Source organism: Psittacula echo (genome assembly GCF_963264785.1).
Source record: "Psittacula echo genome assembly, chromosome: 14".
Classification (NCBI taxonomy): Eukaryota; Metazoa; Chordata; class Aves; order Psittaciformes; family Psittacidae; genus Psittacula; species Psittacula echo.
The window spans coordinates 12,545,803-12,559,767 of record NC_137750.1 but is presented as its reverse complement, the minus strand read 5'-3'; the positions used below and the strand labels follow the sequence as shown (position 1 = coordinate 12,559,767).

General features: G+C 52.6%; 1 protein-coding gene across 1 annotated transcript in view; it reads left to right on the top strand.

Annotated features, from left to right (window-relative positions):
* Positions 1-10,263, top strand: part of PIK3R5 (phosphoinositide-3-kinase regulatory subunit 5) — a gene marked incomplete at its 3' end in the record, with an annotated part of 56,538 nt that extends 46,275 nt beyond the window's left edge. The window contains exons 8-19 of the mRNA XM_080629396.1: positions 118-271; positions 741-824; positions 2,362-3,109; positions 3,192-3,345; positions 3,514-3,639; positions 3,896-4,021; positions 4,610-4,703; positions 5,909-5,985; positions 7,220-7,313; positions 8,753-8,835; positions 9,046-9,155; positions 10,122-10,263. Of these exons, the coding sequence (XP_080485522.1) occupies positions 118-271; positions 741-824; positions 2,362-3,109; positions 3,192-3,345; positions 3,514-3,639; positions 3,896-4,021; positions 4,610-4,703; positions 5,909-5,985; positions 7,220-7,313; positions 8,753-8,835; positions 9,046-9,155; positions 10,122-10,263 (1,992 nt within the window). The remainder of the gene's footprint in view (positions 1-117; positions 272-740; positions 825-2,361; positions 3,110-3,191; positions 3,346-3,513; positions 3,640-3,895; positions 4,022-4,609; positions 4,704-5,908; positions 5,986-7,219; positions 7,314-8,752; positions 8,836-9,045; positions 9,156-10,121) is intronic.
* Positions 10,264-13,965: the final 3,702 nt, after the last annotated feature.

Below are 13,965 nucleotides of genomic sequence, written 5' to 3'. Positions count from 1 at the left end.
AAGGGGGTAGGAGGCAGTGGGGAGAATTCCCCAGTGGCAGTACTCCTGCCCAAAGACCTGTGTGTTGCTCCTGTGGAGGGACCCCCTTGATCTCTCACCTGGGCTCTGCTTCCCCAGTCCAAGACCCTGGAAGAGCTCTCAGAGATCTACGCCACCGCCACGGATGCTCAGGAGGCTGCGGCTGCCAGCAGTGACCCTGTCCTGGCGCGGGAGCGGCTGCAGTCCGTGCTGCGGGACATCGCCGGGGCCGCCTCCTTTCCTGCCATCACGGGTGAGAACCCCCTCCCCGGGCTCCTCTTGTCCCCAGGGTTTGCTGCCAGCTCAGCCCTTGCAGCAGCAAGGAGCCGTTCTGCACAGTTGCAGCCTAGCACAACTACAACAGAAGCCCCACCAGCCCAGGCCCTACCTCGTAACCAAGCCGTGAGCCAGAAAGGGTTTGTCATCTTTCTTTGTAACAGCAACAACAAAAAATGCGTCCAGCCTTTGTGGGTGAGATGAAAACCCATATGATTAGATCAGAAACCCACAACAGCAGTGATGTCTGATGGCTCTTAGAGCTGTGAGTCCCAATTGTGTGTGATTTCATGGGGATAACAGCAGCAGCATCTCTGTTCTGCATGATCTGAGCTGCCCAAAGTGTGTCACTGGGGTGGGTGTCACCTCATCATGGCCGGGAGAGCTGTCAGGAGCAGTACTGGGGGGCCCTGCACACTCACCTCCTCTCCCTGCTCTCTTCCCAGGTGAGGGTCAGCCCCGCAAGCTTCACACCATCCCCATCCCTGCCGCTCGCTGCTACACTTACAGCTGGGATCAGGATAACTTTGGTAAGCAGAGCGGGGTCCTCTGACCCTCCCAGTGAGACCTCAGCCCCCACTGCCCATCACAGGAGTGGCTCGAGCAGCATTTCAGCTTGGCCGGGGCTGCTACTTGAAGCCATGTGCATGACACAAGCTGTGGCCAGAGCCTGAAAGAGCTGATAACAAGTTGTTGGTGTTGGAGGGAGAGGTAACACCATCAGTGCTGGTGTCTTCAAGATGGGAGAGGATGCGGGTGTCAGCTTGGGCACGATCCCAAGCAAAGCCCTCATCTGAGTGGTGGGCACAAGATACTGGTGGCTGCAAAACATGTTGCCAGAGACAAATCATGCAGGGGTTAATCTGCTGGGAAAGTTGTGCCTTCCGTTAAGCTGGAAGAGGTTATTGAAATTGGGGCTGTTCAGCCTGGAGAAGAGAAGCTGCATGGAGACCTCAGAGCAGCTTCCAGTGTCTGAAGGGAGCCCTACAAGGATGCTGGAGAGGGACTCTTCATCAGGAACTGGAGCAATAGGACAAGGGGTGATGGGTTCAAACTGAAACAGGGGAAGTTCAGGTTAGATCTAAGGCAGAAGCTCTTCCCTGTGAGGGTGCTGAGGCGCTGGCCCAGGGTGCCCAGAGAAGCTGTGGCTGCCCCATCCCTGGCAGTGTTCAAGGCCAGGTTGGACACAGGGGCTTGGAGCAAGCTGCTCCAGTGGAAGGGGTCCCTGTCCGTGGCAGGGGTTGGAGCTGGATGAGCTTTAAGGTCCCTTCCAACGCAAACCAGTCTGGGATTGTATGAGTCTGTGGGGATATTGATAAGATGGAGACCTTGTTTGGTAGAAAGCTCCTCTGCAAGGAGTAAACCTTGTCTGTGCCCTGGAAATAGTAGTTGCTAGGAAAGCCTGAACACATTGAGATGTCAGGGCTTTGTAGGGCTGAGACCCTTCAGACACTGCAGCACTTCCCCTCCTCGCAGCAGGCTCAGCCAAGGAGTGGGTGCCTTTGCCATGGTCTCAGCCCAGCCACAGCAGTTTTGCAGGGGAAGCAGTGGCTTCCCCTCTGCTGAGCTAGTCCCTCCAGCTTCCCCATTCCTGGAAGACCTTTTCTGTTCCCAGGAAGGTTTAGGGTTCATTGTGTGCCAGCCCCAGCAAGCTGGACCAGAGCTGTGGCTCGGGCTTTGCAGTGAGTCCAACCTTGCCAAGAGGCCACCTTCAGTGGGGTGATTTGGGGTTTGATTAGCCAAACACCTTGCCTTCCAGTTAAACCTGGATTGAATGCAAGCACATTGTGAAACCTGTGTAGAAAGGAAGAAAAGCCCAACTGGTGTTTGCCTTGTAAGAACCCAAACAGAAATGTGACCTCCAGGAGAGGAACATGGCTTGGTTTGCGTTGCATCTGAGCGCCTCATGGAAATCTAAACATGTCAGGAGGAGGTTTTCAACTCCTTGTTTGAAACCATGAGAGAGCATTGGCCACGCGTGGTATGGTTATGGTCTGGGGTCACCACATTTCATGTGGTTGTGCTGGAGCCTGTGCCAGGTACAATCCCCCTCTGGCTGCCTTTCAGATATCCTCAATGATGTCCTCCGCAAAGAGTGCAGCATTGTTGAACCCATGGCATCGGAGAATGAGGAGGAGGATGAAGAGGAGGTAGAAATCGATGGTGGTTCCCCTGAGCGTGACTCACTGCTTTCCCCCATCTGCACCATTTCCAAAGACTCGGTGTACTCGATGTTGTCAGAGGAGGGATCGAAGCCCTCGCGAGTGTCCCTCTTCACCGCCTCCAAGGAGTCCATCTCGGAGCTGACTGTGGTCTCCAGGAAGTCCCTCAAATCATTTGTGTCTAGTCTGAAGGACTGCATGGACAGTGGGTACGCAGAGGACAGCGACGAGAGCTCCCCGGATGCGGTGGGGCGGCCGGAGCTGAAGGCAGAGAAGACCCACCACAAACACAGACACACGCTGACCACCAGGATCTACAAACTGTTCAAGAGCAAAAGCCAGCTGGTCCTGAGGAGGGACCTGCGGGACTGCCCGGACACGGGCTCGCTCTCACTGCCGCTGCGCCGTGCCGAGAGCCTGTGCACATCCCACGCCAAGCACCGCATCCCGGCGCGCTCCCGGCGCGCTCACTCGCTGCCGCAGCATGTCCTGAGCCCGCGGCTGCCGGCCCTGCTCAACCCATGGCACCTCAGCCTGCAGCGGCGGCCGTTCCTCAGCTGCCAGGATGACACCAAGGCGGCCACGCTGCGCGTCGTGGTCTTCGGCTCCGACCGCATCTCGGGGAAAGTGGCCCGAGCCTACAGCAACCTCAGGTGAGGCGGGCGGCGCGGGGGCTCTGGCTGCAGGGATGTGCTGGAGGCTCGGCTCACCCAGCCCTCTCCCACCTTCTCCTAGGCTTAAGGAGAGCACCTGCCCCTTACTGACAAGGTACTTCAAGCTGCAGTTTTTCTACGTCCCTGTGAAGAGGAGCTGCTTGGCTCCATCAACCCTACTTATGCATCCATCCCTGTCCCTGGGGGACCCACAGCTCCGAGCCTCAGCTCAGGTGGTACGTGTCCTGCTCACCACAGGGCTTGTGGTGATACTGGTGCTCTGCGTGGCCCCAAGAGCGGTGTGAGGAGGTCATGGGGTGGGCTGAGTGTCTTTTCCACCAGCCCCAAGCATGGGTTGAGGAGCTGGGGGGTCCCTAGAATGACCCCAGTGTGTCTGGTTTCAGGATCCCACCTTGGCTGGGATGGAGGGCAGCACCAATGACATCTCCCACTACATTGGCATGTTGGACCCATGGTACGAGCGTAATGTTCTTGGGCTGATGAACCTGCCCATGGACGTCCTGTGTCAGGTACAAGTAAGCCAACTGGTAGGGCTCGGCGTTCCCCCTTCCCCAAGGTACAGGGGAGCTGAAGGAGAGCTTCTGCTTACCCTGGGCCACAGTGATCCTCTACAGGAGGCTGTGCTACATGGACACAGGATGGAGATGGTTCCTGGTGGTCAGGAGAAGGGTTTCTGTCCCCGGTGGGGTGGGATGGGCAGTTCTTGGCACTGGGCTGTGAGTACCATGTATCCCATCAGGCGTGTGACTTATTCTCTCACCACAGTCTGCCAAGCCAGAGGCTGAGCCCCAGGAGGACTCCCAGGAGCAGTTGCCCATCCTGGCAGATATGATCCTCTACTACTGCCGCTTTGCCACGCGCCCTGTCCTGCTGCAGCTCTACCAGACAGAGGTAGGCAAAGGGGCTCAGCCCTGTCTTGATTAAGAGAGAAAGAGGAGGTTTTCTGTCTGTGCCACCAGCTCGGGATCTGCCTGTGAAGCGATGGGAACATGGCACAGCCACCACGTGCTGACTTGAATTGAAAGAAGCCTTAAAGCTCATTCAGTTCTGACCCCCTGCCACGGGCAGGGACCCCTTCCACTGGAGCAGCTTGCTCCAAGCCCCTGTGTCCAACCTGGCCTTGAACACTGCCAGGGATGGGGCAGCCACAGCTTCTCTGGGCACCCTGGGCCAGCGCCTCAGCACCCTCACAGGGAAGAGCTTCTGCCTTAGATCTAACCTGAACTTCCCCTGTTTCAGTTTGAACCCATTCCCCCTTGTCCTATTGCTACAGTCCCTCACGAAGAGTCCTCTCCAGCATCCTTGTAGGGCTCCCTTCAGATACTGGAAGGCTTGTATGAGATGTCCGTGCAGCTTCTTTTCTCCAGGCTTGTCACCCGAGGCAGTAGTTGGAAGCTGTGTTTTGAAAATAAGGAATTTTCCCAAACGTACCTGTTGTGTCCTCACCATCACCACATTTTCCGTCTCCTCCCCTTGCAGCTCACCTTCATCGGAGGACAGAAGGTGACCGAAGTCTTCATTCACTCCCTCGAGCTGGGCCACTCAGCGGCCATACGGGCCATCAAGGCATCAGGTCTGTAGCTGCTTCATTCTGCACCCACAGCTGCAGGGCAGAGCTCTGCTAGAATGGGAGATAAATGGGAAGTGGTGCTGGAAGGGACTGTGGGCTGCGGCGGGTACCTGAGCCCAGGCTGCAGCGGATGCATTGTGTCAAAGGTCCAGGCAGCTTTTCCCAGGTTTGGAAGTGAAGCACCCTAGCTCTTGCATTCCTCTTCAGGACTGAAGCTGTGGCAATGCCTTGTTTTTACTGCTGTTACCTCTAAATCATATTTGCAATAAAGCAGCTTCAAGCCTGTTTCCTTCCTCTCCTCACCACCTGGCCAAATGCAGCTCTTCATCTTTTCTTTTTGCTGCTTTCTGTTGTTTGTGCTTTGCCCAGGAGTTATAAACCCCTCTTCCCATTTCCTTCGCTTCCTGGGCAAAGCAAAGTTTGTGCCTCTGCTTGGAGCCTATCCCTGAGCTTTTACACTAGGAACAGAGAGAGAAGCAGTAGTGGCAGAAGCATCCCGGCTACCCAAGGACGGATGCTGCCTGGTGCGGTTCAGCTGCAGAGACATCTCATGGCCAACCAATAATACTGCATTTAAACGTGTTTAATTGTGTTAACCAAGTGCTTTTCTGTGATCTGGCCTTGTCCTTGTAAACAGAGCTCATAAAATACCCTCCATATGAAGTGTCACCCAAGCCGCTCCCCAGAACATAGGCTCAGCCAAGGCCTCTTCCCAACAACTTGTGAAACCACCAATCCTGCCTTTGGTTTCTTTTTTTCCTTGGGTTCTCTGGCAACACTGAACATCTGCTAAAAATTATCCAGGGAAAAAAAAAGTGAGTAAGTGTCGGGCACAGGATTTCAAGGGTAATTTAATGTGGGCAGAAATATGCCTGGAAAAACAGGAGCTGGGTTAGCAATGAGGCCTTTTATTGCTTTGTGTTTTCCCTGGAGCACTGACCCTTCTGCACTGGCCTCACCAGCGCTGCTTTCAGTTTTACAGAGCTGCTTGTTGTGCTTTGTGTTGAAATCTCTGCACCGGATTAATTGCTTTCTGGCAGCTTTTAAGCCACCTTTTCCTTCTGTCCTTTTGCTCCACAGCTGTGTTCAGCAAACCATGCTTTTTTTGCCCCCTTTCTGTAGGAACTGAGTGTGCTGCTGTATCAGCGGCCAGTGGAAGAATGGGGATAAAAGGCCATCGTGTGACATTTGCTTCTTGTTTCTTTCAGGACCAGGCAGCAAAAGGCTGGGTATAGATGGAGATAGAGAAGCAATCCCACTAACACTACAGATCGCCTACAGCAAGGTGAGTGCTCAGGAGCGGGACACAAAGCCAAATGGGGCAGAAAACCAAATCAGTGCTGGGCAAACCTGCCTCACCTGGGGGCTGAGAGGGGCAAATGCTGCCAGTCTGCTGGAAGAGCCCAGATCCAAGCCCACATGAGCCAAAGTCCAGCTAACTCTACTTGTGGGCTAATGGGGGTGGCTTTCTGCTCTTATTCAGCCCAGTGAGATAGGGAATGTGCAGCCAGTTTCCACAGACTGGATGTGTGCTTTGTGCCACTTTATGTGATGGCTTTTGCTTCCAGAGAGCAATCTTCTGCTGGCCACAGCAGTTCCTCTTATTTGGTTGGTTCCTCTGCAGTTATTTACTGTTAAGCCTGGGCAATGTTTTGTAAATCCAAGGTCAAATGAATTTTAATGTGAACTCAAACTTTGGATTTACCTGGAACTGCACAGACAGACCTGAGCCAGCTCAGGCAGACGGTTCAGGGTTGGAGGGAGGGTAACAGCAGCCTGGAGTTTGGCATCTGCAACGGGAAGAGTGGTTGGAAAGCTGCTCGTCAGAAAAGGACCAGGGAGTGGTGGTCAATGACTGAACACGAGCAACTTGTGCCCAGGCAGCCAGGAAGCCCCCAGCATCCTGGCCTGTACCAGCACCAGTGCGGCAGCAGGGCCAGGGCAGGGATTGTGCTCCTGCACTGGGCACTGGTGAGGCTGCACCTCGAATCCTGTGTTCAGCTCTGGGCCCCTCACTGCAAGAGAGACATTGAGGGGCTGGAGTGGGGCCAGAGAAGGGAATGGAGCTGGTGCAGGGCCTGGAGCGCAGTGTGATGGGGAAGGGCTGAGGGACCTGGGGGGTTCAGTCTGGAGAAGAGAAGGCTCAGGGGGGACCTGATGGCTCCCTACAAGTGCCTGAGAGGAGGATGGAGCCAGGAGGGGCTGGGCTCTGCTCCCAAGGAACAAGGGATGGGACAAGAGGAACCGGCCTCAAGCTGCACCAGGGCAGGTTTAGATGGAGCTGAGGAACAATTCCTGCCCCAGAGGGTGCTCAGGCATTGGAACAGGCTGCCCAGGGCAGGGCTGCAGGCACTGTTCCTGGGGGTATTTAAACATGTGTTGATGCATTGCTTAGAGATGTGGTTTAGTATTGGACTTGGCAGTGTTAGGTTTAGGGTTGGACTCAATTATGTTAAAGGTGGTTTGCAACCTAAGTGATTCTGTGATACTCTCTCCTGGGTTTCGGTTGGTCCTTGCAGACAGCTGTCAGTGGAAGAAGTCACTGGAATGATGTTGAGAAGGTCTGCACGTCTGTCAACCTCAGCAAAGCCTGCAAGAAGTACGAAGAACTAGGTGGGTAGAGGTGGTGTGTGCAGCTTTGCACAGGGAACAATGGGAAGGACTGGTGAAACAAGAGGACAGTGTGGATCTTCTAGCTGGAGCAAGCGAGGGATGTGTGAAAGCAGGAGATGCATGGGAGGTGCCTGGTGTTCCCTGGGGAATGCTGTAGTCCTTGGCTGTCCTTAGCACCGCATCAGGGATGAAGGGCAGCTGATGTCCGACTGTCCTAAAGCTTCTAGCCAGGGAAATGGGATGGCCATTAGGGATGGGGCTGGGAGGGTTCAAAGAGCAGGATGATCACGGGAGAGTGGTGCTTTCCAGAACCACACTTGTTTAGTACGGAGAGGAAGGGACAGGCAAAACTGGGATTCAGTGGAGCAGGACCATGGGCCATCGTCCTGCACTCCACAGCAGCTGTGCCTTGTAGCCAGCTTTTAGCTGATTCTCCAGCCTGGTTTCCTTCCTGCAGCTCAAAGCCTGCTGCATGGCTTTGCTTCAGCCTTTGTTTTAAAACAGGTTTCTGATGGGTGTTAGTAAGGCTTTAAGCCTTTTCAAAAGCAGCAGACTTTTAGTCTCCATGTGTATTTAGAAGCAATACCTTTCAGTCTTGTGAAGAACTGCTGTTTTGGCAATCAGGCACTGTTCTGAGTAAACTGAGGTGGTTTTAGTTCTTCTTTCCTTGTGCGCTTTGTGCCTGGCAGGTGTGTGGGTTGTGAGTGGAGTAGCTGGGGCAAACAAGTGATCCACCAAATAGGAGACGTCTCCTACGTGCCCCATGGAGCTCAACTGAAACCTCTGCCCCTGCTGTTGCTGCCCCAGCCATGAAGCCATGCAGAGAACCCTGGGCAAAGCCCAGCAGGAACTGGTTTCTTATCTCCTCTAGACTCTGAGTTGGACGTTTCTGCACTAGTTCAGGAGCTTCGCTTGTGCTGCCTGCACTTGGGTTGGCTTCCAGGGGCGTCAGAAGCTCCACTTGTAAAACAATCCCTTTCCTTTCAAGAGAAATCCGGTCCCCTCGGTTCTGTCCGTTGGTTTTTGCATTGCGAGTTTGACCACAGGATGTCACTGTAATTCCAGATGAACGAGCACCTCTGGTGGTCTGCAGGAATTTCCTCGGGATGCTGGGTCAATGGTTTTTTTGGCTTTTTGGTGGTTGTCTTTTTATTTCCTGTTTAGGTCCTAAGATGGTTAAATACCCAGTTACATAAATGTCCTTTTAAGCTACGTTTGGAAGGCAGTTGGGAATTAGAGAGGACATTTACCTGTGTGTCTCTGCTTGCTTCCCGTGTGAGTCAGCATGAGGGCAGGAGAGCTAGAGCTGTACTGCATTTCCCCCAGCAGTGGGGTCCTGCTGGAGCCACTGGCTCTGGGTTGCTTTAAGGGGTGGAGGGAGCACTTGGATTCCCAAGTAGCCCTGCAGCCTCAAGTGATAACAGTTTCTTGTGTTACAGGCTCAAAGACAGAATGTCTCAATTTAACCATGACGGAGGTGGTCAAAAGGCAAAACTCCAAATCCAAGAAGAGTTTCAATCAGGTAACTCGGGTCATGGTGCTTTCACATTTGGTAACAGGAGGTCAGCCTGACGTGGCTGGGGAGAAGCAGGGTGGGAGAGAGGAGCTCTTTGGGGGATCTGTCTGCTGTTGGTCACTAGGCCTGCATCAGGGGTGCCTGGCTCCCCTTCCCTGCACAGGGAGATGCACTGGGCCTGGCAGTCCCTCGCTCAAGCTCTTTTTCTCTCAGCAGATCAGTGTGTCCCAGATAAAAGTAGACAAGGTCCAGATCATCGGTGTCCAGTCCTCCTTTGCCGTGTGCCTGGACCAGGATGAGCAGAAGATCCTGCAGAGTGTAACCAGGTAGGAACTGCCCACTGCAATCAGAGCTCCTGGGATGGTGCATCCTGTGTGTAAGGGCTTGCCCATGAAGCATGGGTGGCCACAGAATCATAGAATGGTTAGAGTTGGAAGGGACCTTAAAGATCATCTACTGATCCCCTAGGGGCAGGGACATGCCATGGGGGAACAAGGTCCTGAGCTCCATAGTGGATCTGTGCCAGATGCCCAAGCTGGGTGATCCACCTCCAAGCTCTGGAGTGCAGCTGAGCTCAGGTTGGGTGGACGGTCCTGCTCAGATCTCCATTTACCTTCATGACTGCCACAGTCTTAAAGGTGGTTCCCAGTCAACTGTTAAACTCTGTACAGACATCTCTTTCAGAAGAGCAGTCATAAGACAGGGGAAAGCTATGCTATTGAGGTGTTTGAAGAGCACAGGGCATATGAGCAAAGCCTTCAACTTCTAAACCTCATTCGGGTTCTTTACCACCTTTGGCATACCCATTGCAGAAGGAAACCATGATCTTCATGGGAGAGACTGGGGTAGAGCAAGAGTTGTTCATTTGACTATTCATCCATCAGTCATGTCCTCACGTGCTGGAATTTGAAAACTCGCGTAGAGAATGTACTTCCATGAGCACAGAGAGATCAACCCAGTTGAATGGAAAGAGATTTGGGATCTTATTTCTTAAATAACAGTGAAGAGCAGTGCTTTATTGAGACTCAGGGGCTTGTGGGAGAGCTCAATGCATGACGTGGAAAAGGAGCTACATCCCTGCCTCCAGAGCTTGGGGGATGTGAAAGGTCTTGTTTTCCCTTTATGGGTGCTTCTGCCCTGGGTCCCGATCTGACCTGAGCTCTCAGCACTCCAGCTCCAGTCCTGCTGAGACTGCACTGGTTCCTCTTTGCAGATATTTCTGCTGTGCCTGAGGCCGGTGATTGTCAGCCACACACCTTACTTATATCCTGTTCTGCTTTGTTCCCCTGCAGGTGTGAGATCTCGGTGTGCTACAAACCCAGGGACAGTGAGCTCTTTGCACTAAGAAGATCCCCTTTGCCCCACCAGGACCTCTCCGAGTTTCATTCTCTCCTGTGTTTACCCATTGCCACCTTCAGTGGAGCACTGCCATAAAAGAACCCTGTGTCACGTCAAACCAGATCCCATCCAACACCAGTGTTGGCTCAGGAGAAGGAAGCTGACTTTCCCCCTTTGGGCTGGAGACCCAGCGTTCTTGTTCAAGACATCCTGCAGCCAAAGCGTTAGCGTGGTGCCTGAGCTGCTCTGGTCTGAGTTGTTGCTCAGCCTGCCCTTGGGAAATGGGAATGTTGGTGGTGTGCTCTGGTATCTCTCAGGGTTCCTCAGTAATGGGAGGAAAGTTGTTTCCTTGAGATCTCCACCTGGTTCAGCAGATGACAACAGCTGGATTGATAGGGCAAGGCAAGGACAGGGGCATTTCCCTCCAGCACATGGTGCTATGTCTGTATCTGACAGTTGCTGCCAGGCCAGTGTGAGCTGGGGGAGCCCGTGATGGGGCATTTTGGAAAGCTGATGTCCTTGGCTGAGTGGTGGTAGGTGGCCTTTGAGGCATGTGGAGCTGCAGGTCACCCAACCAGTGTCCTGATGGCATTTCATCTGTACCAGGTTGGGGGAGCTCAGGACAGTCCTCTGGGGATGGGGACAGGCTTTCCCAAGGGTTCCTTTAAATTATGAGGGCTGGATGTTTCACAAAGGAACAATGCAGAGCAGAGCAACCCAGCTGAGGCCCAGAAAGACCCCAGCATGGGTTGCAGACTGCTGCTTGTGTTCTGGTGAATGGAGTGCAATAGGGTATACCAGGGTATGGGCAACTTGTCATTTATACATGTCCTTACTGTAAACCCAGGACCTGCAGGAGATGAGTTTCCCATTTCTGCAGAATTTCAGAGCTCACATGAGATGTGCTCCCTGTTCAGCCCATGTTCTGGCATCCTGTTCTGCAGCACTGGATGCTAAGGACATCCCAGAGGCTGAGTCCGCGGTAGTTGCTTGAAATATGGCAGGAACCACACTCACACTCATAGGAGGGAGGAAAGTACCAGGGAAACCACTAGAGTTGCCTTAAGCTCACCTGAAGAGGCAGCTTTGCTAGATAAGGACCCAGCACCAAACCCACTAGTGACACTTGCAAGGGATGGTAGGACTTCAGATCCCTCCTTCCCCTTGAAAGAGGCTTTCTTCCCCCTTCCTTCTTCTGCAAGGCTGTAGGTACAGAAAGGTGCAATATTTGGAGGTATTTAGAGGTATTCTGACCCAATGAGCAAAGAAATGAGACTGGAAAAGTCTTGCCTGGTTTCATAACTGTCAAGCTGTTTCGCAGTTGGTTTTGGTGGTTGCAATAATGAGAATAGGCAGAAGAGTGTGTGCTGCCTGCTGCGGGCTAAAAGGAATCACAATGCTGAGGATGTGCTCCATACAAGTGTCTGGAAGGGATCCTCAGTACTGTTGGGGAGCTGCAGGGCTCAGCCACGGTGAGGCCACTGCCTCTGGGGACAGTTTGGTCTGGGTGCAGCAGTGAACATCTTGGTTTAAGAAGGTGCTTTTCTGGTGTCCTCAGCAGCTCTGGATGCAGCTTCTGCCAATGGCCAGAGATGAGCAAAAATGAGACGTGAACACGCTCCCAAGGATGGTGTTGCCTTGTGGACTCCAAGAAAATACCCTTGCGGAGGGTGAAGCATCACTTGAACGTAAGCAGATGCTCTGGATCCACCATGATGCAAAGCTGGCTTGGACTTCAGGCTGGGACCCACCTTCCTCAGCCACACGCCGACTTCAGAAGCACCTTTCCTATGTGCATGGAGCAGTGTCCATCCCTTGCTCACAGCGTGGGCTTGGCAGAGACACCAAGACACTGCCAGGTCGTGGTGGGCTGTCTCCTCTCTCACTGGCTGTCTATGGGGCAGTGTGGGAGCACGCATGAGGTCGCTGCTGTGCACTTCTGTACATCAGTGGTTTAAGTTCAATAGGCTCAAGGGATCAGAAATGGATTTTAACAGCCCTTTCCATGCTCTTGGAACGAGTTTTCTCACTGACTCTTCATTTCCCAAGTGGGTTCCTGTGCGTCTTCTCAACTGGGGCTGAGATTTGACAGCTGGTGTTTTATCGTTCAATACTTTAAAATAGCACCTTATCCCGTCAAAACCTTGCTATTTGTGATCTTGAGATCCGTGGCTAAATATATCGCTGCCACTGTTGGTGATGTGAGCCTCTTGGGTTTCAGCTTGCCCCGGAGAAATGCCAGAGGAGAGAATTTCCATCTCGGAGAGCAAAACAAACACAAACTCTGGGGACTTGTAATCCCGGTTCAAGTTTTGACCTCTGATGCTTTCTGGAAATGAAAGAAGTCTGAGGTTCTTTCAGGTCATCTTTGTACTCGCGTGCAGCCTCACCAAATCTCTGTGATGTCTGTGCTGAGCTGTAAAATACTGTTCAAAGAACTTTTAAAGCCATTGTAAAATATTAAATGTCAATTTATTTCGGGTACAAGGGCAGTGTTTGAGTCCAGTAATTCCCAAGCAGGCAGGAGGAACTGAGAAGAGCACCCAGGTCCTTTGCAGAGTAGCTGATCTTAGAGCAGGAAAATGCTCATAAAGTCATTATGTTCATGAGCTTGGTCCCAGAGGGCACGACACGGAGACCTGCAGAGGTTAATTGAGCTGCTTCTGTGAGTGTAAAAACCGGGTTTTGATGTTGTACATCCACAATTGGTTTCATGCTGGACAAAGCGGGAAAGAAATGAGCAGAGCTTGTGTGCGCAAGGTGAGGTGTGTGCAGACCCTTCCCTTCTCGGAGGCCCCTCAGCCCTTACTGTGTTGCTTTGCTGGCTGCCCAGCAGCTCCTGGGGCTATGGGCAGGGTGCAGCCCCGGGTGGTAGAGCCCTGCAGTTGGGGGTGAGGGATTTTGCCCAGCAGCCGGGGACCAGGATGTTTCTGACTGGGAAATCTCTTGTGCATTTTGGGGGTGAAGGCTTTGCGGATGGAGCTGTTGCTGCTGAAAGTGCCCTGAAAGATGAATGACAACTGCAAATGTTTAACTGGCTCAAGTGACACCTTCTCTTCCTGGGGGGTGTTCCAGGAAAGAGGCTTAGCTGGGAGGTGTGAGGGCCAATGAGTATTGAATAAACAACATGGGAAAAGTCATTTCAGCTCAGACGAGCCAAAACCCAGATGAGAATAACTTGTGTTCATCAGCACTTTGGTATGTATTAGCTGTCAATATTTTTTTCACTCTGATTAGAGTATAACAGAAGGTGGTTTTTACATACAAAGAAAAGGAACTTTTGAAAAGGCAAATAAGGGAAGTACTTTATTTTCCAAGATGGGATGATAACATGCTTTTGTTTGCTCTCAACAGCTACAGAAAAACCCAAACCCAAAACCCCTTTCCCTGTTCCTTTGGAAAGAGAAGCACACGTGCTGATATCCAAAGCAGAAAGAACTTTGTTCTTAAAACATGCATGGCAAAAAGTTGAGGATCAGGGCTCAAGTCTGGTCCCTGAAGTGCTGCACAGTTGAGTGTTCTGTTGCACACTCAGTGTTTTGTTGCACAAAACTGGTTTTGCCTCTTGCAGACATGGTCAAAGCAACTCAGTGGAGCTTTTTACAACTCTTGCAGCATCAGAGCTGAGCTGATGTGTGGCCTGGCTGTGCCTCAGGGCTGGGAAGGCTGTGGGTGAGGTGTGTTTGGTGTTTCAGGCTAACATCAGCTCACACTGGCTCCCTGCATGTGATGGGTTTTACCAGAACTAAGTGCCCTGGTCCAGGATGCTTTGGTCTGTGTTAATGTATCAAGGTGCAG